Here is an 18,387-nt window from a genome sequence, read left to right on the forward strand (position 1 = left end):
ACGCGTTACAACAGTGGTGCGTGAAAGAGAATCTCAGAATGCACAATACGTTGAATCTTAAAGTGGATGAGGTACAGTTGCAGTAGACCACACCAGGTTTCACTCTTATACCTAATAAAGTGGTCACCGAGTGTATATATGTATATATGAAAATGTTTGGCTCACATTTTCCCTTGCATGCTGTAGTTTGTACTCATTTTAATTAGTTTTGTGTTTTCTGAGCTCCCTTATCTAATTTTACATGCATAGTTTTACTTAAAAGTTATTTGAAATAAGGTTATAGTTAGAAACAGAAAACCTACAGGCCCTTCGGCCCACAAAGTTGTGCCGAACATGTCCCTACCTTAGAAATTACTAAGCTTACCTATAGCCGTCTATTTTTCTAAGCTCCATGTACCTATCCAAAAGTCTCTTAAAAGACCCTATTGTATCCACCTCCACCACTGTTGCCGGCAGCCCATTCCACGCACTCACCACTCTCTGAGTAAAAAAATTACCACTGACATCTCCTCTGTACCTACTCCCCAGCACCTTAAACCTGTGTCCTCTTGTGGCAACCATTTCAGCTCTGGGAAAAAGCCTCTGAATATCCACAAGATCAATTCCTCTCATCATCTTATACACCTCTATCAGGTCACCTCTCATCCTCTGTCGCTCCAAGGAGAAAAGGCCAAGTTCACTCAACGTATTCTCATAAGGCATGCTCCCCAATCCAGGCAACATCCTTGTAAATCTCCTCTGCACCCTTTCTATGGCTTCCATATCCTTCCCGTAGTGAGGCGACCAGAACTGAGCACAATACTCCAAGTGGGGTCTGACCAGGGTCCTATATAGCTGCAACATTACCTCTTGGCTCCTAAATTGAATTCCACGATTGATGAAGGCCAATACACTGTACGCCTTCTTAACCACAGAGTCAACCTGCCCAGCTGCTTTGAGCGTCCAATGGACTCAGACCCCAAGATCCCTCTGATCCTCCTATTTTGTCAGCCTTAGTGAAGATGGTCATCCTTTTAGGAATGTTTCCAATGCACTGGCATCTCCCTTATGAGAGATGCCAGTGGGCCTGGGGAGACAGATAAGTGGGTAACAGTCATGAGAGGGAAGGGTAGGAGTCAGAGGCTAGGGAGTACCCCTGTGTCTGTACCCCTTGACAATAAGTACTCCTGCTTGAGTACTGTTGGGGGGATGGCCTACCTGGGGGATAGTTAGGGAGTCAGACAGGCGATTCTGTGGGCGCAGGAAAGAAGCACGGATAGTAGTTTTCCTCCCAGGTGCCAGGGTCCGGCATGTTTCTGATCGCGTCCAAGATATCCTGAAGTGGGAAGGAGAACAGCCAGAGGTCGTGGTACATATTGGTACCAATGACATGGGCAGGAAAAGGGAGGAGGTTCTGAAAACAGACACGGAGTTAGGAAGGAAGTTGAGAAGTAGGACCACAAAGGTAGTAATCTCAGGATTACTGCCTGTGCCATGCGACAGTGAGTATAGGAATAGAGTGAAGTGGAGGATAAAGGCGTGGCTGAGGGATTGGAGCAGGGAAAAGGGATTCAGATTTCTGGATCATTGAGACCTCTGTTGGGGCAGGAGTGACCTGTACAAAAAGGACGGGTTGCACTTGAATTGCAGAGGGAACATTATCCTGGCGGGAAGGTTTGCTAAGGCTATTGAGGACAGTTTAAAATAGGATTGCTGGGGGGGGAGGAACCGAACTGAAGAGACGGAGGAAGAGGCGGTTGGCTCACAAATAGAGAAAGCTTGGAAGATGGTGCGAGAGGGAGGATAGGCAGGTGATCGAGAAGGGATGTGCTCAGACCGATGGTTTGAGATGTGTGTAATAATGCAAGGAGCATTGTGAACAGAGCGGATGAGCTTAGAGTGTGGATCAGTACTTGGAACTATGATGTTGTGGCCATTACACAGACTTGGATGGCTCAGGGGCAGGAATAATTACTTCGAGTGCCAGGCTTTAGATGTTTCAGAAAGGACGGGGAGGGAGGCAAATGAAGTGGGGGCGTGGCACTGTTGATCAGAGGTAGTGTCACGACCATAGAAAAGGAGGAAGACATAGAGGGACTGTCTCGGAGTCTCTGTGGGTGGAAGTCAGGAATAGGAAGGGGTCAATAACTCTACTGGGTGTTTTTCATAGACCACCCAATAGTAACAGGGACATTGAGCAGATGGGGAGACAGATTCTGGAATGGTGTAATAATAACAGGGTTATCGTGGTGGGAGATTTGAATTTCAAAAAATATCAATTGACATGTCAAACTCCTAGAGCAAAGGGTTTAGATGGGGTGGAGTTTGTTAGGTGTGTTCAGGAAGGCTTCTTGACACAATATGTAGATAAGCCGAAAGGGGAGAGGCTGTACTTGATCTGGTATTAGGAAATGTACCCGGTCAGGTGTCAGATCTCTCAGTGGGAGAGTATTTTGGAGATAGTGATCACAATTCTATCTCCTGTACCATTGCATTGGAGAGGGATAGGAACAGACAAGTTAGGAAAGCATTTAACTGGAGTAAGGGGAAATATGAGATTCAGGCAGGAACTTGGAAGCATAAATTGAGAACAGATGTTCTCAGGGAAATGTACGGAAGAAATGTGGCAAATGTTCAGGGGATATTTGCATGAAGTTCTGCATGGGTACGTTACAATGAGACAGGGAAAGGATGGTAGGGTACAGGAACCATGGTGTATAAAGGCTGTTGTAAATCTAGTCAAGAAGAAAAGAAGAGCATACGAAAGGTTCAAAAAACCAGTTAATGATAGAGAGCAAGAAGATTGTAAGGTTAGCAGGAAGCTCAAGAAAGAAATTAGGAGAGCCAAAAGGGGCCATGAGAAGACTTTGGCGGACAGGATTAGGGAAAACCCCAAGGCATTCTACAAGTATGTTAAGAGCAAGCGGATAAGATGTGAGAGAATAGGACCAATCAAGTGTGACAGTGGAAAAGTGTCTATGGAACTGGAGGAGATAGCAGTGGTACTTAATGAGTACTTTGCTTCAGTATTCACTATGTAAAAGGATCTTGGCGATTGTAGGGACAACTTATAGTGGACTGAAAAGCTTGAGCATGTAGAATTCGGAGAAGGAAGTCTGAGAATCAGAGCGGGAGTGCGGAGGAAGCCAATTTGAATTTTTCAGGTTTTTTTTCATCAGCGTTCAGAGAGGCGGGGCTGCACAGGCGTGTGATGTCGGGCAGTGAAGCGCGGAAGATTTAAAAGGAACACAGCTTTATACAGCAGGCAGCGTAGTTTGCGAGCTGCGGAGTGAGCCGGGAGCAGAGTGAAGGCTTAAGGGCTTTAGCTCAACAGGCTTAGGCGGATATTCATTTTTTCCTGTTATTTGAGGAGAGGAGGAAGTATGAGTGTGAGGGCAGCTTGTTGTTCTCAGTGGCGGATGTGGGAGGTCCTGGAGTCTCCCAGCCTCCCGGACGTCCATATTTGTGCCAGGTGTGCCGAGATGCAGCTCCTAAGGGACCGCGTTAGGGAACTGGAGCTGCAGCTCGATGACCTACGTCTGGTCAGAGAGAGTGAGGAGTTGATAGAGAGGAGTTACAGGCAGGTGGTCACCCTGGGGCCACAGGAGGCAAAAAAATAGGCCATGGTTAGGAGGGGGAAGAGTCAGGTAATATAGAGTACCCCAGTGGCTGTGCCCCTTGACAACAAGTATTCTTGTTTGAGTACTGTTGGGGAGGGACAGCTTACCTGGTGGAAGCAACAGTGGCCGTGCCTCTGGCACAGAGTCTGGCCCTGTAGCTCAGAAGGGTAGGGAAAGGAAGAGGAGGGCAGTAGTAATAGGGGATTCAATAGTTAGGGGGTCAGATAGGCGATTGTGGACGCAGTCCGGAGACCTGGATGGTAGTTTTCCTCTCTGGTGCCAGGGTCCGGGATGTTTCTGATCGCGTCCAAGATATCCTGAAGTGGGAGGGAGAGGAGTCAGAGGTCGTGGTACATATAGGTACCAATGACATGGGTAGGAAAAGGGGAGAGGTCCTGAAAGGAGAGTATAGGGAGTTAGGAAGGGAGTTGAGAAAAAGGACCGCAAAGGTAGTAATCTCGGGATTACTGCCTGTGCTACGCGACAGTGAGAGTAGGAATGCAAAGAGGTGGAGGATAAATGTGTGGCTGAGGGATTGGAGCAGGGGGCAGGGATTCAAGTTTTTGGATCATTGGGACCTCTTTTGGTGCAGGTGTGACCTGTACAAAAAGGACAGGTTACACTTGAATCCTAGGGGAACCAAAATCCTGGTGGGGAGATTTGTGAGAGCTACTGAGGTGACTTTAAACTAGAATGGTTGGGGGGTGGGAATCAAATTGAAGAGACTAGGAGAGAGGAGGTTAGTTCACAAATAGAGAAAGCTAGTAGACAGTGTGTGAGGGAGGATAGGCAGGAGACAGAGATCAGGAGCACTCAGACCAAAGATGTAGGGGACAAGGAAGAAAAAGATAACAAAGTTGTTTGCTCCATTAAGGATAAACAGAGTAAGAGGTGGAGAGTTTCTTAAATGCATCTATTTTAATGCTAGGAGCATTGTAAGAAAGGTGGATGAGCTTAGAGCATGGATTGATACCTAGAAATATGATGTTCTAGCTATTAGTGAAATGTGGTTGCAGGAGGGGTGTGATTGGCAACTATTATATTCCGGGATTTTGTTGCTTCAGGTATGATAGAATAGTAGGGGCAAGAGGTGGAGGTGTTGCATTGCTTGTCAGAGAAAATATTACAGCGGTGCTCTAGCAGGATAGATTAGAGAGCTCGTCTAGGGAGCCTATTTGGGTGGAATTGAGGAATAGGAAAGATGTAGTGACACGTATAGAGGTGTATTATAGACCACCTAATGGGGGCCGAGAATTGGAGGAGCAAATTTGTAAGGAGATAGCAGATATTTGTAGTAAGCACAAGGTTGTGATTGTGGGAGATTTTAATTTTCCACACGTAGACCGGGAAGCCCATTCTGTAAAAGGGCTGGATAGTTTGGAGTTTGTCAAATGTGTGCACGATAGTTTTTTGCAGCAGTACATAGAGGTACTAACTAGAGAAGGGGTAGTGTTGGATCTCCTGTTAGGGAATGAGATAGGGCAGGTGACAGAGGTATATGTTGGGGAGCACTTCGGCTACAGTGATCACAATACCATTTGTTTCAATATAATTATAGAGAAGGATAGGACTGGACCCAGGATTGAGATTTTTGATTGGAGAAAGGCTAACTTTGAGGAGATGCAAAAGGATTTAGAAGGAGTGGATTGGGACAATTTGTTTTATGAGAAGAATGTAATAGAGAAATGGAGGTCATTTAAAGGTGAAATTTTGAGGGTACAGGATCTTTATGTTCCTGTTAGGTTGAAAGGAAAGGTTAAAAGTTTGAGAGAGCCAAGGTTTTCAAGGGATATAGGAAACTTGGTTCGGGAAAAGAGAGGGATCTACAATCAATATAGGCTGCTTGGAGTTAATGAGGTGCTCGAGGAATATAAAGAATGTAAAAAGAATCTTAGGAAAGAAATTAGAAAAGCTAAAAGAAGATACGAGGCTGCTTTGGCAAGTAAGGTGAAAATAAATCCAAAGTGTTTCTACAGTTATATTAATAGCAAAAGGATAGTGAGGGATAAAATTGGTTCCTTAGAGAATCAGAGTGGACGGCTATGTGCAGAGCCAAAAGAGATGGGGAGAATTTGAACAATTTCTTTTCTTCGGTATTCACTAAGGAGAAGGATATTGAATTGTGTAAGGTAAAGGAAACAAGAAGGGTAGTTATGGAAAGTATGACGATTAAAGAAGAGGAAGTACTGGTGCTTTTAAGGAATATAAAAGTGGATAAGTCTCCGGGTCTGGACAAGATATTCCCTAGGACCTTGAGGGAAGTTAGTGTGGAAATAGCAGGGGCTCTGACAGATATTTATTTCAAATGTTATTAGAAACTGGGATGGTGCCGGAGGATTGGCATATTGCTCATGTGGTTCCATTGTTTAAAAAGGGTTCTAAGAGTAAACCTAGCATTACTCGGCCTGTGAGTTTGACATCAGTGGTGGGTAAATTGATGGAAAGTATTCTCAGAGATGGTATATATAACTACCTGGATAGACAGGGTCTGATTAGGAACAGTCAACATGGATTTGTGCGTGGAAGGTCATGTTTGACAAATCTTATTGAATTTTTTGATGAGGTTACTAGGAAGGTTGACGAGGGTAAAGCGGTGGATGTTGTCTATATGGACTTCAGTAAGGCCTTTCACAAGGTACAACACAGAAGGTTAGTTAGGAAGGTTCAATCATTAAGCATTAATAACAAAGTAGTAAAATGGATTCAGCAGTGGCTGGATGGGAGACGGCGGAGAGTAGTGGTGGATAACTGTCAGATTGGAGGACGGTGTGTAGCGGTGTGCCTCAGGGATCTGTACTGGGTCCAATGTTGTTTGTCATATATACTAATGATCTGGATGATGGGGTGGTAAATTGGATTAATAAGTATGCAGATGATATTAAGATAGGTGGCGTTGTGGATAATGAAGTAGGTTTTCAAAGCTTGCAGAGAGATTTAGGCCAGTTAGAAGAATGGGCTGAAAGGTGGCAGATGGAGTTTAATGCTGAAAAATGTGAGGTGCTACATTTTGGTAGGACTAATCAAAATAGGACATACATGGTAAATGGTAGGACATTGAAGAATGCTGTAGAACAGAGGGATCTAAGAATAATGGTGCATAGTTCCCTGAAGGTGGAATCTCATGTGGATAGGGTGGTGAAGAAAGCTTTTGGTGTGCTGTCCTTTATTAATCAGAGCATTGAGTATAGGAGTTGGGATGTAATGTTCAAATTGTATAATGCATTGGTAAGGCCAAATTTGGGATATTGTGTACAGTTCTGGTCACCGAATTATAGGAAAGATGTCAATAAAATTGAGAGTGTACAGAGGAGATTTACTAAAATGTTGCCTGGGTTTCATCTCCTAAGTTACAGAGAAAGGTTGAACAAGTTGGGTCTTTATTCTTTGGAGCGTAGAAGGTTGAAGGGGGACTTGATAGAGGTGTTTAAAATTATGAGGGGGATTGATAGAGTTGATGTGGATAGTCTTTTTCCATTGAGAATGGGGGAGATTCAAACAAGAGGACATGAGTTGAGAGTTAAAGGGCAAAAGTTTAGGGGTAACATGAGGGGGAACTTCTTTACTCAGAGAGTCGTAGCTGTGTGGAACGAGCTTCCAGCAGAAGTGGTTGAGGCAGGTTCGATGTTGTCATTTAAAATTAAATTGGATAGATATATGGACAGGAAAGGAATGGAGGGTTATGGGGTGAGTGTAGGTTGGTGGGACTAGGTGAGAGTAAGCATTCGGCACAGACTAGAAGGGCCGAGATAGCCTGTTTCCGTGCTGTAATTGTTATATGGTTATATGATATTAAGAAAGAGGATGTGCAGGAGCTTTTGAAAGTATCAAGTTGGATAAGTCACCAGGACCAGACGAGATGTACCCTAGGCTACTTTGGGAGGCGAGGGAGGAGACTGCTGAGCCTCTGGCGATGATCTTTGCATCATCAGTGGGGACAGGAGAGGTTCCAGAGGCTTAGAGGGTTGTGGATATTGTTCCATTATTCAAGAAAAGGGAGTAGGGATAGCCCAGGAAATTATAGGCCAGTGAGTCTTACTTCAGTGGTTGGTAAGTTGATGGAGAAGATCCTGAGAGGCAGGATTTATGAACATTTAGAGAGACATAATATGATTAGGAATAGTCAGCATAGCTTTGTCAAAGGCAGGTCATATCTTATGAGCCTGATTGAATTTTTTGAGGATGTGACTAAACACATTGATGAAGGTCGAGCAGTAGATGTAGTGTATGTGGATTTTTTTTTTTGCGTGTGTCTGCGTGCATGCGCGTCTGTGCATATGCGTCTGCGTGTCCGTGCGTGCGTTCGTGATGATGGATTTTTCATGGCTTTTTTAACAAGGCGCAGAGCGAGAGACTGTGTGACGCGCCACTCCTCACACAGACATTTTCGCAGTTTTTCCCCTGTGTTTTACGAGGTCGAGTTGTGGTCTCGACACTCAACCCGTCCCAGATGGAAAGCGTGCGCGGGGCGGACCCGACTAGTTTCAAACTTGGGAACCTCCGCTCCCGGGTCCAGCACCGATGTCGTTGTGCCACCAGCCGGCCCAGTGTGTGTATATGGATATCTGCAAAGCACTTGACAAGGTACCCCATGCAAAGCTTATTGAGAAAGTAAGGAGGTATGGGATCCAAGGAGAAATTGCTTTGTCTATCCAGAACTGGCTTGCCCACAGAAGGCAAAGAGTGGTTGTAGATGGGTCATATTCTGCATGGATGTCAGTGACCAGTGGTGTGCCTCAGGGATCTGTTCTAGGACCCCTACTCTTTGTGATTTTTATAAATGACCTGGATGAAGAAGTGGAGGGATGGGTTAGTAAATTTGCTGAGTACACAAAGGTTGGAGGTGTTGTGGATAGTGTGGATACTTTTTTTTTAATCGATTATGGCCTGGTTGAAAAGCATCCTACATCCTAATGACAAAGATTATTCTCTCTTTTTCACATGTTCACAAAAAATATTCGAGAATCAATTATTTTATAGCTGATTTCTGATTTTTGTCCAAGTCCAGAAATGTGAATATGAAGCTATCATTGTTTCGGATCATGTGCCTTTAAGCTTAGCTTTTGAATTCAATGATGTCGGTATTGCAAATTTGCCTTGGCATTTTCCAGAAAATTTATTACAAAGTTCAGACTTTGTCAAATTTGTTGAGACTCAGATAAAAGATTGTTTTCTATTTAACAATACGGGAGATGTGGCAAAATTGATTATATGGGACACATTTAAAGCATATTTGTGCGGTCAGATAATCTCCTATTTCGCTGAGCTTAAGAAACAGACAAAAACAGAGTTAGATAAGATTTCAAAACAAATTAAAGACTTGGATAATATTTATGCAATCTCACCTAACATTGATTTATTTAAACAAAGGGTTGAACTCCAATCACAATATAATTTACTATTAACTTAGCCTATTGAAAGAAATTTGCTTAAATTGAAAAGTCAATTCTATTTGTTTGGAGATAAAAATAATAAGCTATTAGCATCTCAATTAAAAGCAGCTAGAGCCAAAAGACAAATTTTAAAAATTCGTAAGGGAGACGGTAGTTTAGCATGTAATTATGAAGACATTAATAAAATTTTTCAAGACTTTTACATTGAACTTTATAAATCTCAGTTACCAGCTGATCCCTCTAAAATGAATGCCTTTTTACAAAATGCAAACATGAGGAATTCTGCAGATGCTGGAAATTCAAGCAACACACATCAAAGTTGCTGGTGAGACTAGCACTTCTTTCAGTTGTCCTGACGAAGGGTCTCAGCCGAAACGTCGACTGTACCTCTTCCTAGAGATGCTGCCTGGCCTGCTGCGTTTAGCAGCAACTTTGATGTGTGTTGCCTTTTTATAAAAGATTGATTTTCCTCGAATTTCTGTTGAAGATCAACAAACTCTTGATACTCCAATTACTGAAAACAAAATTCAGAAAGCTATTCTTTCAATGCAATCTGGTAAAGCTCCTGGATTGGTTGGTTATTCTGTAGGATTTTATAAAAAAATTTGTAAAATTGCTTTCTCCATATATGTTGGAAACGCTTAAAGATTCTTTTTTGATAGGAGAGTTACGTCCCACATTTTATGAAACTTCTATCTCTTTAATTCTTAAGAAAGATAAAGACCCTACTGACTGTGCTTCATATAGACCTATTTCATTATTAAATGTGGATGTTAAAATTCTTTCAAAAATAATGGCTAATCGACTGGAGAATATTCTAGCTAAAATTATCCCTCAGGACCAAACAGGTTTTGTAAAGGGCCGTTATTCCTTCTCTAATACTCGGAGACTGTTAAATGGTATATACTCATCCTTTTCTAAGACTCCCCAATGTGTTGTTTCTCTTGATGCTGAAAAGGCATTTGACAGAGTTGAATGGAAATACTTATTTAACATTTTAGAGAAATTTGACTTTGGTATTAATTTTATTAAGTGGATTAGAATGATATATAAAAGCCCTTTTGCTACTGTTATTGCTAATAATTGCAGATCTTTTTTTTTTTGACTTTCGCGGGGTACGAGACAAGGATGTCCGTTAAGTCCCTTGTTATTTAATTTGGTGTTGGAACCCTTGGCCATTGCACTTCGTGAAGCTAAAGATATCCATGGAATTTTCATAAATGGAACTATTCATAAGATCTCCCTTTAACTAAGAGATCGTCAGCATAATGTTTCGAATCCTGACGAATCCATTCCTAGTTTATTGAAACTATTTAAATGAATTTGGAAAATTTTCAGGATATAAACTAAACCTTCATAAAAGTGAATTATTTCCCCTTAATGATTCTGCTCCTATGACATTCCTTTTAGAGTTACGGACTCTTAAATATTTAGGTATTATTATCACTAAAAATCATAGAGACCTTTATAGAGCTAATTTGGTTCCTTTAGTGGATTTTATGAAACAATTACTTTGTAGATGGAATGCACTTACACTTTCGTTAGCCAGCCGAATTCATGCAGTTAAAATGATGATTTTACCAAAATTTTTATATGTATTTCAAAATATCCCTTTTTTAAACTGAGAAGTTTTTTGATCAGGTTGGAAAATATCATTACAAAAATTAAAAAAAATGGAAGTCTTGCCCTGCCTAATCGAAGAATGTATTATTGGGCTGTTGATATACGTTATATGTGTTTTTGGTTATATTGGGCTGTTAAGAACGAATGACCACCTGGGGCTGATTTGAAATTGAAAACTGTGAAACAGTTTCACTTAACCTCGTTACTAGGAGCTTCTTTACCTGTACAAATGGCCAAAATTGCTAATTTAAATTTATATCCTATGATTCAGTAGTCATTTCGAATTTGGTACCAGTTTCGTAATTTTTTAAACCTCAAAAAATTTAAACTTAGTTTAATTTATCGAAATTATTTATTTAAACCTTCATTAAGCAGTTTTTCTTTGGAGGAATAAAGGAGTTTATTCCTTCATGGATCTGTTCCAAGATGGCCGATTGATGTCTTTTGAGAAATTAGTAACTAAACACTCTCTCTCATATTCACATTTCCTGCAATATCTTCAGGTCAGACATTTCTTACAAGAATATTTAAGTAATTTTCCAAATATACAGGATTCTGACCTGTTAGATATTATTTTAAAAATGAACCCTTCAGTGAAAGGTTTTATTGGGAAAATTTATAATTCACTGTTACAACAGCATAATTACCCTTCACTTTAGATTAAGCAAGATTGGGGAAGAGAGCTTAACATGACCTTGATAACAGAGGATTGGTTGCGAATTTTGAAGTTGGTTAACTCTTCTTCGATCTGTGCCAGTCACTCTTTAATTCAATTTAAAATTGCACATCATTACTATTTGACAAAGGAGAGACTGTCTAAAATGTTTCCTAATGTTGATAGTCAGTGTGATAGATGTAAAACCGAGACAGCTACATTGACACATATGTTTTGGTTGTGTTCTGTATTGAAACATTTTTGGAAATCTATTTTCTCTACAATTTCTAAAGCTTTAAAAATTTACAACCTAATAAATTGGCAGTTTTGTTCGGTATAATCCCTCAATATATTCATGGTACTTCTATATCAGACCAACGTGTAATTGCATTTGTTACTTTAATGGCCAGAAGGGCTATTTTATTGAAATGGAAAGATGCCTCTGCTCCCAATTTGATACAGTGGTTCTCTCAGGTGATGCTATGTCTTGGTTTGGAGAAAAGCAGAAGTTGAACTTATGATCCTCGATTTGATTTTGAGAAAAGGTGGGGTTCATTTGCCAGCTGCTGTCATCTGATTTGAGTTAATTAAGATGGTTTCCTTCTGATTTTTGTTAAAATGGATTTGAGTTAGCGGATTGATGTTTTTCTTTTATGGAAGCTTGTATGGCTTAACACTTTATTTTTATTTGTATCATTATTGTTGATCAGTTATTTTGTAATTTAATTCATTGTACATATTGACATGTTGACAATTACCTTAATGTATTTTTTGATCTTTAAAAATTAATAAAGATTTTAAAATGAAATGATAAATAGCTCCTGGCAGTGTGGAGGATCAGAGGGATCGGGGGGTCCAAGTCCATGGGGCACTCAAGGCTGCTGCGCAGGTTGACTCTGTGGTTAAGAAAGGATACGGTGCATTGGCCTTCATCAATCATGGGATTGAGTTTAGGAGCCGAGAGGTAATGTTGCAGCTATATAGGACCCTGGTCAGACCGCACTTGGAGTACTGTGTTCAGTTCTGGTCGCCTCACTACAGGAAGGATGTGGAAACCATAGAAAGGGTACAGAGGAGATCTACAAGGATGTTGACTGGATTGGGGAGCATGCCTTATGAGAATAGGTTGAGTGAACTTGGCCTTTTTTCCTTGGAGTGATGGAGGGTGAGAGGTGACCTGATAGAGGTGTATAAGATGATGAGAGGCATTGATTGTGTGGATAGTCAGAACCTTTTTCCCAGGGCTGAAATGGCTAGCATGAGAGGACACAGTTCTAAAGTGCTTGGAAGTAGGTATAAAGGAGATATCAGGGTTAAGTTTTTTACACAGAGAATGCATGGAATGGACTGCCAGCGACTTGGTGGAGGCAGATACGATAGGGTCTTTTAAGAGACTCCTGGACGGGTATATGCAACTCCGAAAAATGGAGAGCTATGGGTAACACTAGGTAATTTCACATGTAAGGACATGTTTGGCACAGCTTTGTGGGCTGAAGGGCCTGTATTGTTCTGTATGTTTTCTATGTTTTTGTTTCTATGTTATAATTAGCACTTCCCTTTTTAATTATCAACAGAGCTGTGCAAATTTTCTTCTGGAAAATTAGCATTTTTAGCTTGGAGATATTTTTGTGGGCTCTTTTAGCCATTTCTTAATTTTACATGGATTTTCTTTGTGAGGCAAAAGGCTGTTGTATTTTCTTTACCTTATGTAGGGTTATCTAAGCACAGTGTCTCACTAGTTCCAAGGAAATCAGGAATGGATAACAAATGCAGTCTTTGTATCCATGAATTAATAAATGTTTTTAAAAAGTATTTGAAATATAATGATCTTTTCATTTTTGCTTAGTCTTTGCTTCAAATTTGTTTTCATCTCTTATGGAACTTGCATCTTTGACGCCATCATCACTGAAATAGATTTCTTATTTGCTGATTCCATGTGGCTTTATACAAATTGTTGTGATAGAACAATTTTTCTAAATTGTCATTTATATAGTAATATCCTTTATTGAATTAGTAAACCTTTTAAGAAATGTTTTAAGATCACATTATGCAGTTTTAGCAGTATGGCTCACTAGTTTATACATTTAAGTGATTTTTTTTTTTTTTTTGTTCCCAGGAACAGCAGTACAAAGGACCTGACTCATTTTGCTGCTGAAGCTATTGCCTTCAACAGACAGCTGTCACAGCAGGATGAGGAGATGCAGGGAGAGCAGGAAGCCATCATCAAGACTGTTTGTTCCATGCGACTTTCTCCTCCCTCCAGTTCCAGGCTTGCTAAACGAAGGGCCAAGACACAGGCCGCAAAATCTCCCCAACAGCAGTTAGCCACTTTCAGGAATGAGTGTCAATAATGGTGCTTCATGATTTGTTTTTATCTAATGTCAAGCTGCCATGGCATCATATACCTAGTTCAGGAATCAAACCATGCTTGCTTTACTATGGGATTTGCACAAGGTTTGTTACACTTGAGAATATTTATTTACTGAAAACTAAATAATGCTGCTTAGTCTGTGGCACTCTGCAGTTAATTTTAATATTTTTGTACAAGGCACCCTTATTTGATTATATTTTTAAACTGCGTGTGAATTATTATGAGAGGAGTTTATAATATTTATTTTTTTCTTAAGCATTATTTTAAAATATTTTATATCTTAAAATTGCCTAATATATGTAAAATATAGATGCCAGTTCAGAAAGAAGGAGATAATTCTTGAAGTTAGTGTGAAGTATGTACATCATCAAAAAGAGTAGTAACTCTTCAGGTTAATACGAATTACATATCTGTATAGTTGCCTCTGATCTTATTTGATTAAACAAAACACTATGCAGGTTAAAATGCCTAAAGGTGTGATTACAGCCTTTACTGTGAGGAACTGAAGTATTGCTGAGATAGCACAGAGCTTTACTAAGATCTTATTTTGAGCAATGTGTGCAGTTTCAGTCTCCATTTCCAAAAGAAGGGTATCCAAGCCTTTTTGGTGCTGTGTGGATTTGTGATGTTGATTTTCAGGATAAAGGGATTGACCAATGAAAAGAGATCTAATAAACTTGCCCTATATGGGAGGATCTGGAAAAAAAAAGGGAGGTGGTCACAATTAAGACCTACTAGATTATGAGAGTATAAGATGTTGAAGCAGCAGAGGCCAGACAAAGTGTGCAGAATCTCAGACTGATCAGTCGGCCATCAATGATAGAATGTTTCTTCAAGTAGATGGTTGGAAATCTTTAAAATTCTCTACCTCTTGAAGCTCCACATGATCAGTCTTTAGTGTATTTTCAAGGCTGAAATCAGAATTTTAGACAAGGGAATCAGAGGTATTGACAATGGGTAGCAAAGTTTACTTGAAACAGGATTTTAGTGAATAGATCAAGATACTCCTCCTACTTGTGTTCTCAGGAATTCCTTATGCCTTTTTCAAAAATCCCATACCTTGTGAATCTCGTATCAACATTTGTAGAGTATAAGCCAATATACAAAATAAGCCTATTTTGTGACAACCCTGACACACTTGTCTGGTCTGATGAACAAAAAAGGATATTTTTAACAAAATATTTGCAGGGCTTCATACTTTGAACCTCCTGCAACTGGATATTTCTATAATAATATATTGATTGCAAACATGGCAATTAACTACAACTATTTCTATGGCTTAGCTTATGGAGACTTGTTTTAAAATGTAACTAAATGTACTTTTCTAATGCAATATAAATTTGGGTGAAAATTTTAAACAATAAAGAAATTCATACTGATTTAAGGGGAACAGTTCTCATTCTTGCTTTAAATTATGTTCTCTCTTAAATGTTAATAGATGAACTAAGTAGATTTGGAGAATAGATTTTTTTAACCTATCATATACCGAGAACAAAGTTCTGATAGACATGAAGATCTCCTGTAGATATTCCTAGAAAAATGCATCCTACACATCATACATTCTGACCGGAAATGCTTGGACAAATTTCCTGAACCAAATGATTCTGAAAGGAAACCTACATTTTTGAAATCTGCTCTAAGAAACATTATTTTTTTTTGAATGAGTAATGTTCCACAATCCACTCTCAGCATTCACCCCTTCATAAGCCAGAGTTAACTTCCTATTAAAGCAACATAAAAATTCATATTTGACTCAGCTATGGTTGCACATCTATGTTTTAAAATTCCTCATTTCTCTCTCCATGAACTTTTAGTTCATGTCCAACTTTCTGTTGAAGCCTCAGTAATAGGTCAGGGCCACCGGGATGAACTTGCAGCACACACTCCACCAACGTGGTGTGAGGCAATGTGCCAGGAACAGAATAGAGGGAAGTAGGACATTTCATTTACCTCGATAACCAAACCTTTACGTCTAGATTGCTTTTACTACACAAACCTGATGGCTTGTGTACAACTTTTTTTGAGTAGTGGATAGGAAAACTGCTGAAATACTTGGTACATGATCAAATAGTAGTACAAAGTAAGTTTATTTTCAATGTACATGTACGACACTATACACAACCTTGAGATTCATTTTCTTGTGAGCATACTCAATAAATCCATAATAGAATAATAACCATAAAGCATCAGTGAAAGACCACACCAGCTTGGGCATTCAACCAGCGGGTGAAAGAAAACAAGCCGTGCAAATACAAAGGAAAGATAACAATAAATGAACAATAAATATCCACTTGCTTCAAGCAGTCTTCACTTGTACTGGTGCCTGAGAAGAACTTGGTAACCAACCTCAATGATTATCATCCAATAGCACTTACATCCACAGTGATAAAGTGCTTTGAGAGATTGGTGATGAAACATAGCAACTCCTGGCCAAGAACTGACTTGGACCCACTCCAATTTACCCACTGGACCAACTGACCACAGCAGATGCCATTTCATTGGCTCTTCACTCAACCCTGGAACATCTGGACAGCAAAGATGCATACAGTAGGAGGCTCCTCATTGACTACAGCTCAGCATTCAACACCATCATCCCCTTAAAGCCATCAAGAAGTTCCAAGGCCTTGGCCTCAAAACTTCCTTGTGTAATTGGATCCTGAATATTCTAACTTGCAGACCCCAATCAGTTAGGATTGGAAACCAGATCTCCTCCACAATTTCCATCAACACAGGTGCACCACAAAGGTGTGTGCTTAGATCCTGCTCTACTTGCTTTACGCTTGTGTGCAGCTAAGCACAGCTCCAATGCCATATTCAAGTTTGCTGATGATACTACTGCTGTAGGCCGAATCAAAAGTGGTGACTAATAGAGTTAATTGCTTGGTGTAACTGCATTTGAGTACATTTGAGAAATAATGGAATATTTTCCAGAGAAAGGACTCATTGCAATATACACTATTTCATTTCAATGTAAATCTTCCCAGCCATTGTAATTCCAATTTTCATGGCAAGCCTCACTTGAGAATGTTGAAATAATTTAGTTTTACTGAAGCAGTGCGATTGTGATATGCGTGATTAGGTCTATGTTGATGTCCAGAGAGTATGATTGTTCCAGCTGAAGCAGAGTAAGATAGAGTTCCATGTGTTAAGGTTTGGATTGGCAAAAGCATCTCCTCCACAATCTCCATCAGCCCAGGTGAATCACAAGGCTGTGTGCTTAGCCCTTGATCTACTTGCTGTATACCAATGACTGTGAGGCTAAGCACAGCTCCAATGCCATATTTAAGTTTGCTGATGACACCACTGTCTTTGGTCGACTCAAGGTGGTGACAAGCTACCCATAGGAGGCAGATTGAAATTCTGTCTGAGTGGCGCCACAACAGCAACCTTTCACTCGATGTCAGCAAGACAAGGAGCTGATTATTGACCAGGAAGAGGAAACCAGAGGTCCATGAGCCAGTCCTCATTGAGGCATCAGAGATGGAGGTGGTCAGCAATTTTAAATTCCTTAGTGTTATCATTTCTGAGGATCTGGTCTGGGCCCAGCATGTAAGTGCCATTACAAAGGAAGCATAGCAGCGCCTCTACTTCCTTAGAAGTTAGCGAAGATTTGGCATGACATCTAAAAGTTTGACAAACTTCTATAGATGTGTGGTGGAGAGTATATTGACTGGTTGCATCATGGCCTAGTATGGAAATGCTAATGCCCTTGAATGGAAAGCCCGACAAAAAGTAGTGGTTACAACCTAGTCCTTAGTGAGTAAAGCCCTCCCCATTGAGCATATCTACATGGAGTGCCATCGCAGGAAAGCAGCAGCCATTATCAAGGAACCCCACCCCACCACCCAGCCCATGCTCTCTTCTTGCTGCTGCCATCAGAAGATACAGGAGCCTCAGGGTACACCACCAGTTTCAGGAACAGTTATTAACTCTCAACCATCAAGCACTTGAATTGGGTTAATGTCACTCAACTTCACTTGCTCCATCACTGAACTGTTTCACTTTCAAGGACTCTTCATCTCATGTTTTTGATATTTATCACTTATTTATTTATCACTTCTGTTCTTTTTTTCGTATTAGTACTGTTTGTTGTCTTCTGCAGATTGGTTGCTTGTTCGTCCTGTTGGGTGCAGTCTTTCATTGATTGTGTTGTGTTTCTTGGAGTTACTGTGCATGTCTGCAAGAAAACAAATCTCACGGTTGTACACAGTGATATATATGTACAGGTTTCCCCCGCCATCCGAAGGTAGAGCGTTCCTATGAAATGGTTCGTAAGCTGGAATGTCATAAATCGAAGAAGCAATTACCATTTATTTATATGGGAAAAATTTGTGAGCATTCCAGACCCAAAAATAACCTACCAAATCATGCCAAATAACACATAAAACCTAAAATAATAGTAACATATAGTAAAAGCAGGAATGATATGATAAATACACAGCCTATATAGATTAGAAATACTTCTCCACAATGATTGCCTCCATTGTTCTCTGTAGCGAAAATCTCACGCAAGCGCTCTGGGCAGAAACACTCTCTCCAGTAACCTTTTAGCTATGAAGCTGCCAAATCATACCAAATAATGCATAAAAATACACAGCCTATATAGAGTAGGTGCTGCCGGCACGTAAATGTCGGCCTATATCAGAGGCGACGCAATCAGCAATCGCCTCTGATCTGGGCTGACATTTATGTGCCGGGTGACACCTAATTAATTAGCTTGTTTATTTCAGCTTTTTTCTTAAAGACATG

The 18,387-nt window shown here is 40.3% G+C and overlaps 1 protein-coding gene across 8 annotated transcripts in view; it reads left to right on the top strand.

Annotated features, from left to right (window-relative positions):
* Window positions 1-15,006, top strand: part of LOC140205826 (MAP kinase-interacting serine/threonine-protein kinase 1-like) — an 83,796-nt gene extending 68,790 nt beyond the window's left edge. For 7 of the 8 annotated variants that reach the window (XM_072273572.1, XM_072273567.1, XM_072273571.1 and 4 more), the window contains one exon: window positions 13,384-15,005. In XM_072273572.1, the coding sequence (XP_072129673.1) occupies window positions 13,384-13,618 (235 nt within the window). In that variant the 3' untranslated portion in view covers window positions 13,619-15,005. Of the gene's footprint in view, window positions 1-13,383 lie in introns of all 8 variants that reach the window. The other variant, XM_072273573.1, reaches the window with a different exon arrangement.
* Window positions 15,007-18,387: the final 3,381 nt, after the last annotated feature.

Source organism: Mobula birostris, chromosome 12 (assembly GCF_030028105.1).
Source record: "Mobula birostris isolate sMobBir1 chromosome 12, sMobBir1.hap1, whole genome shotgun sequence".
NCBI classification, from domain to species: domain Eukaryota; kingdom Metazoa; phylum Chordata; class Chondrichthyes; order Myliobatiformes; family Myliobatidae; genus Mobula; species Mobula birostris.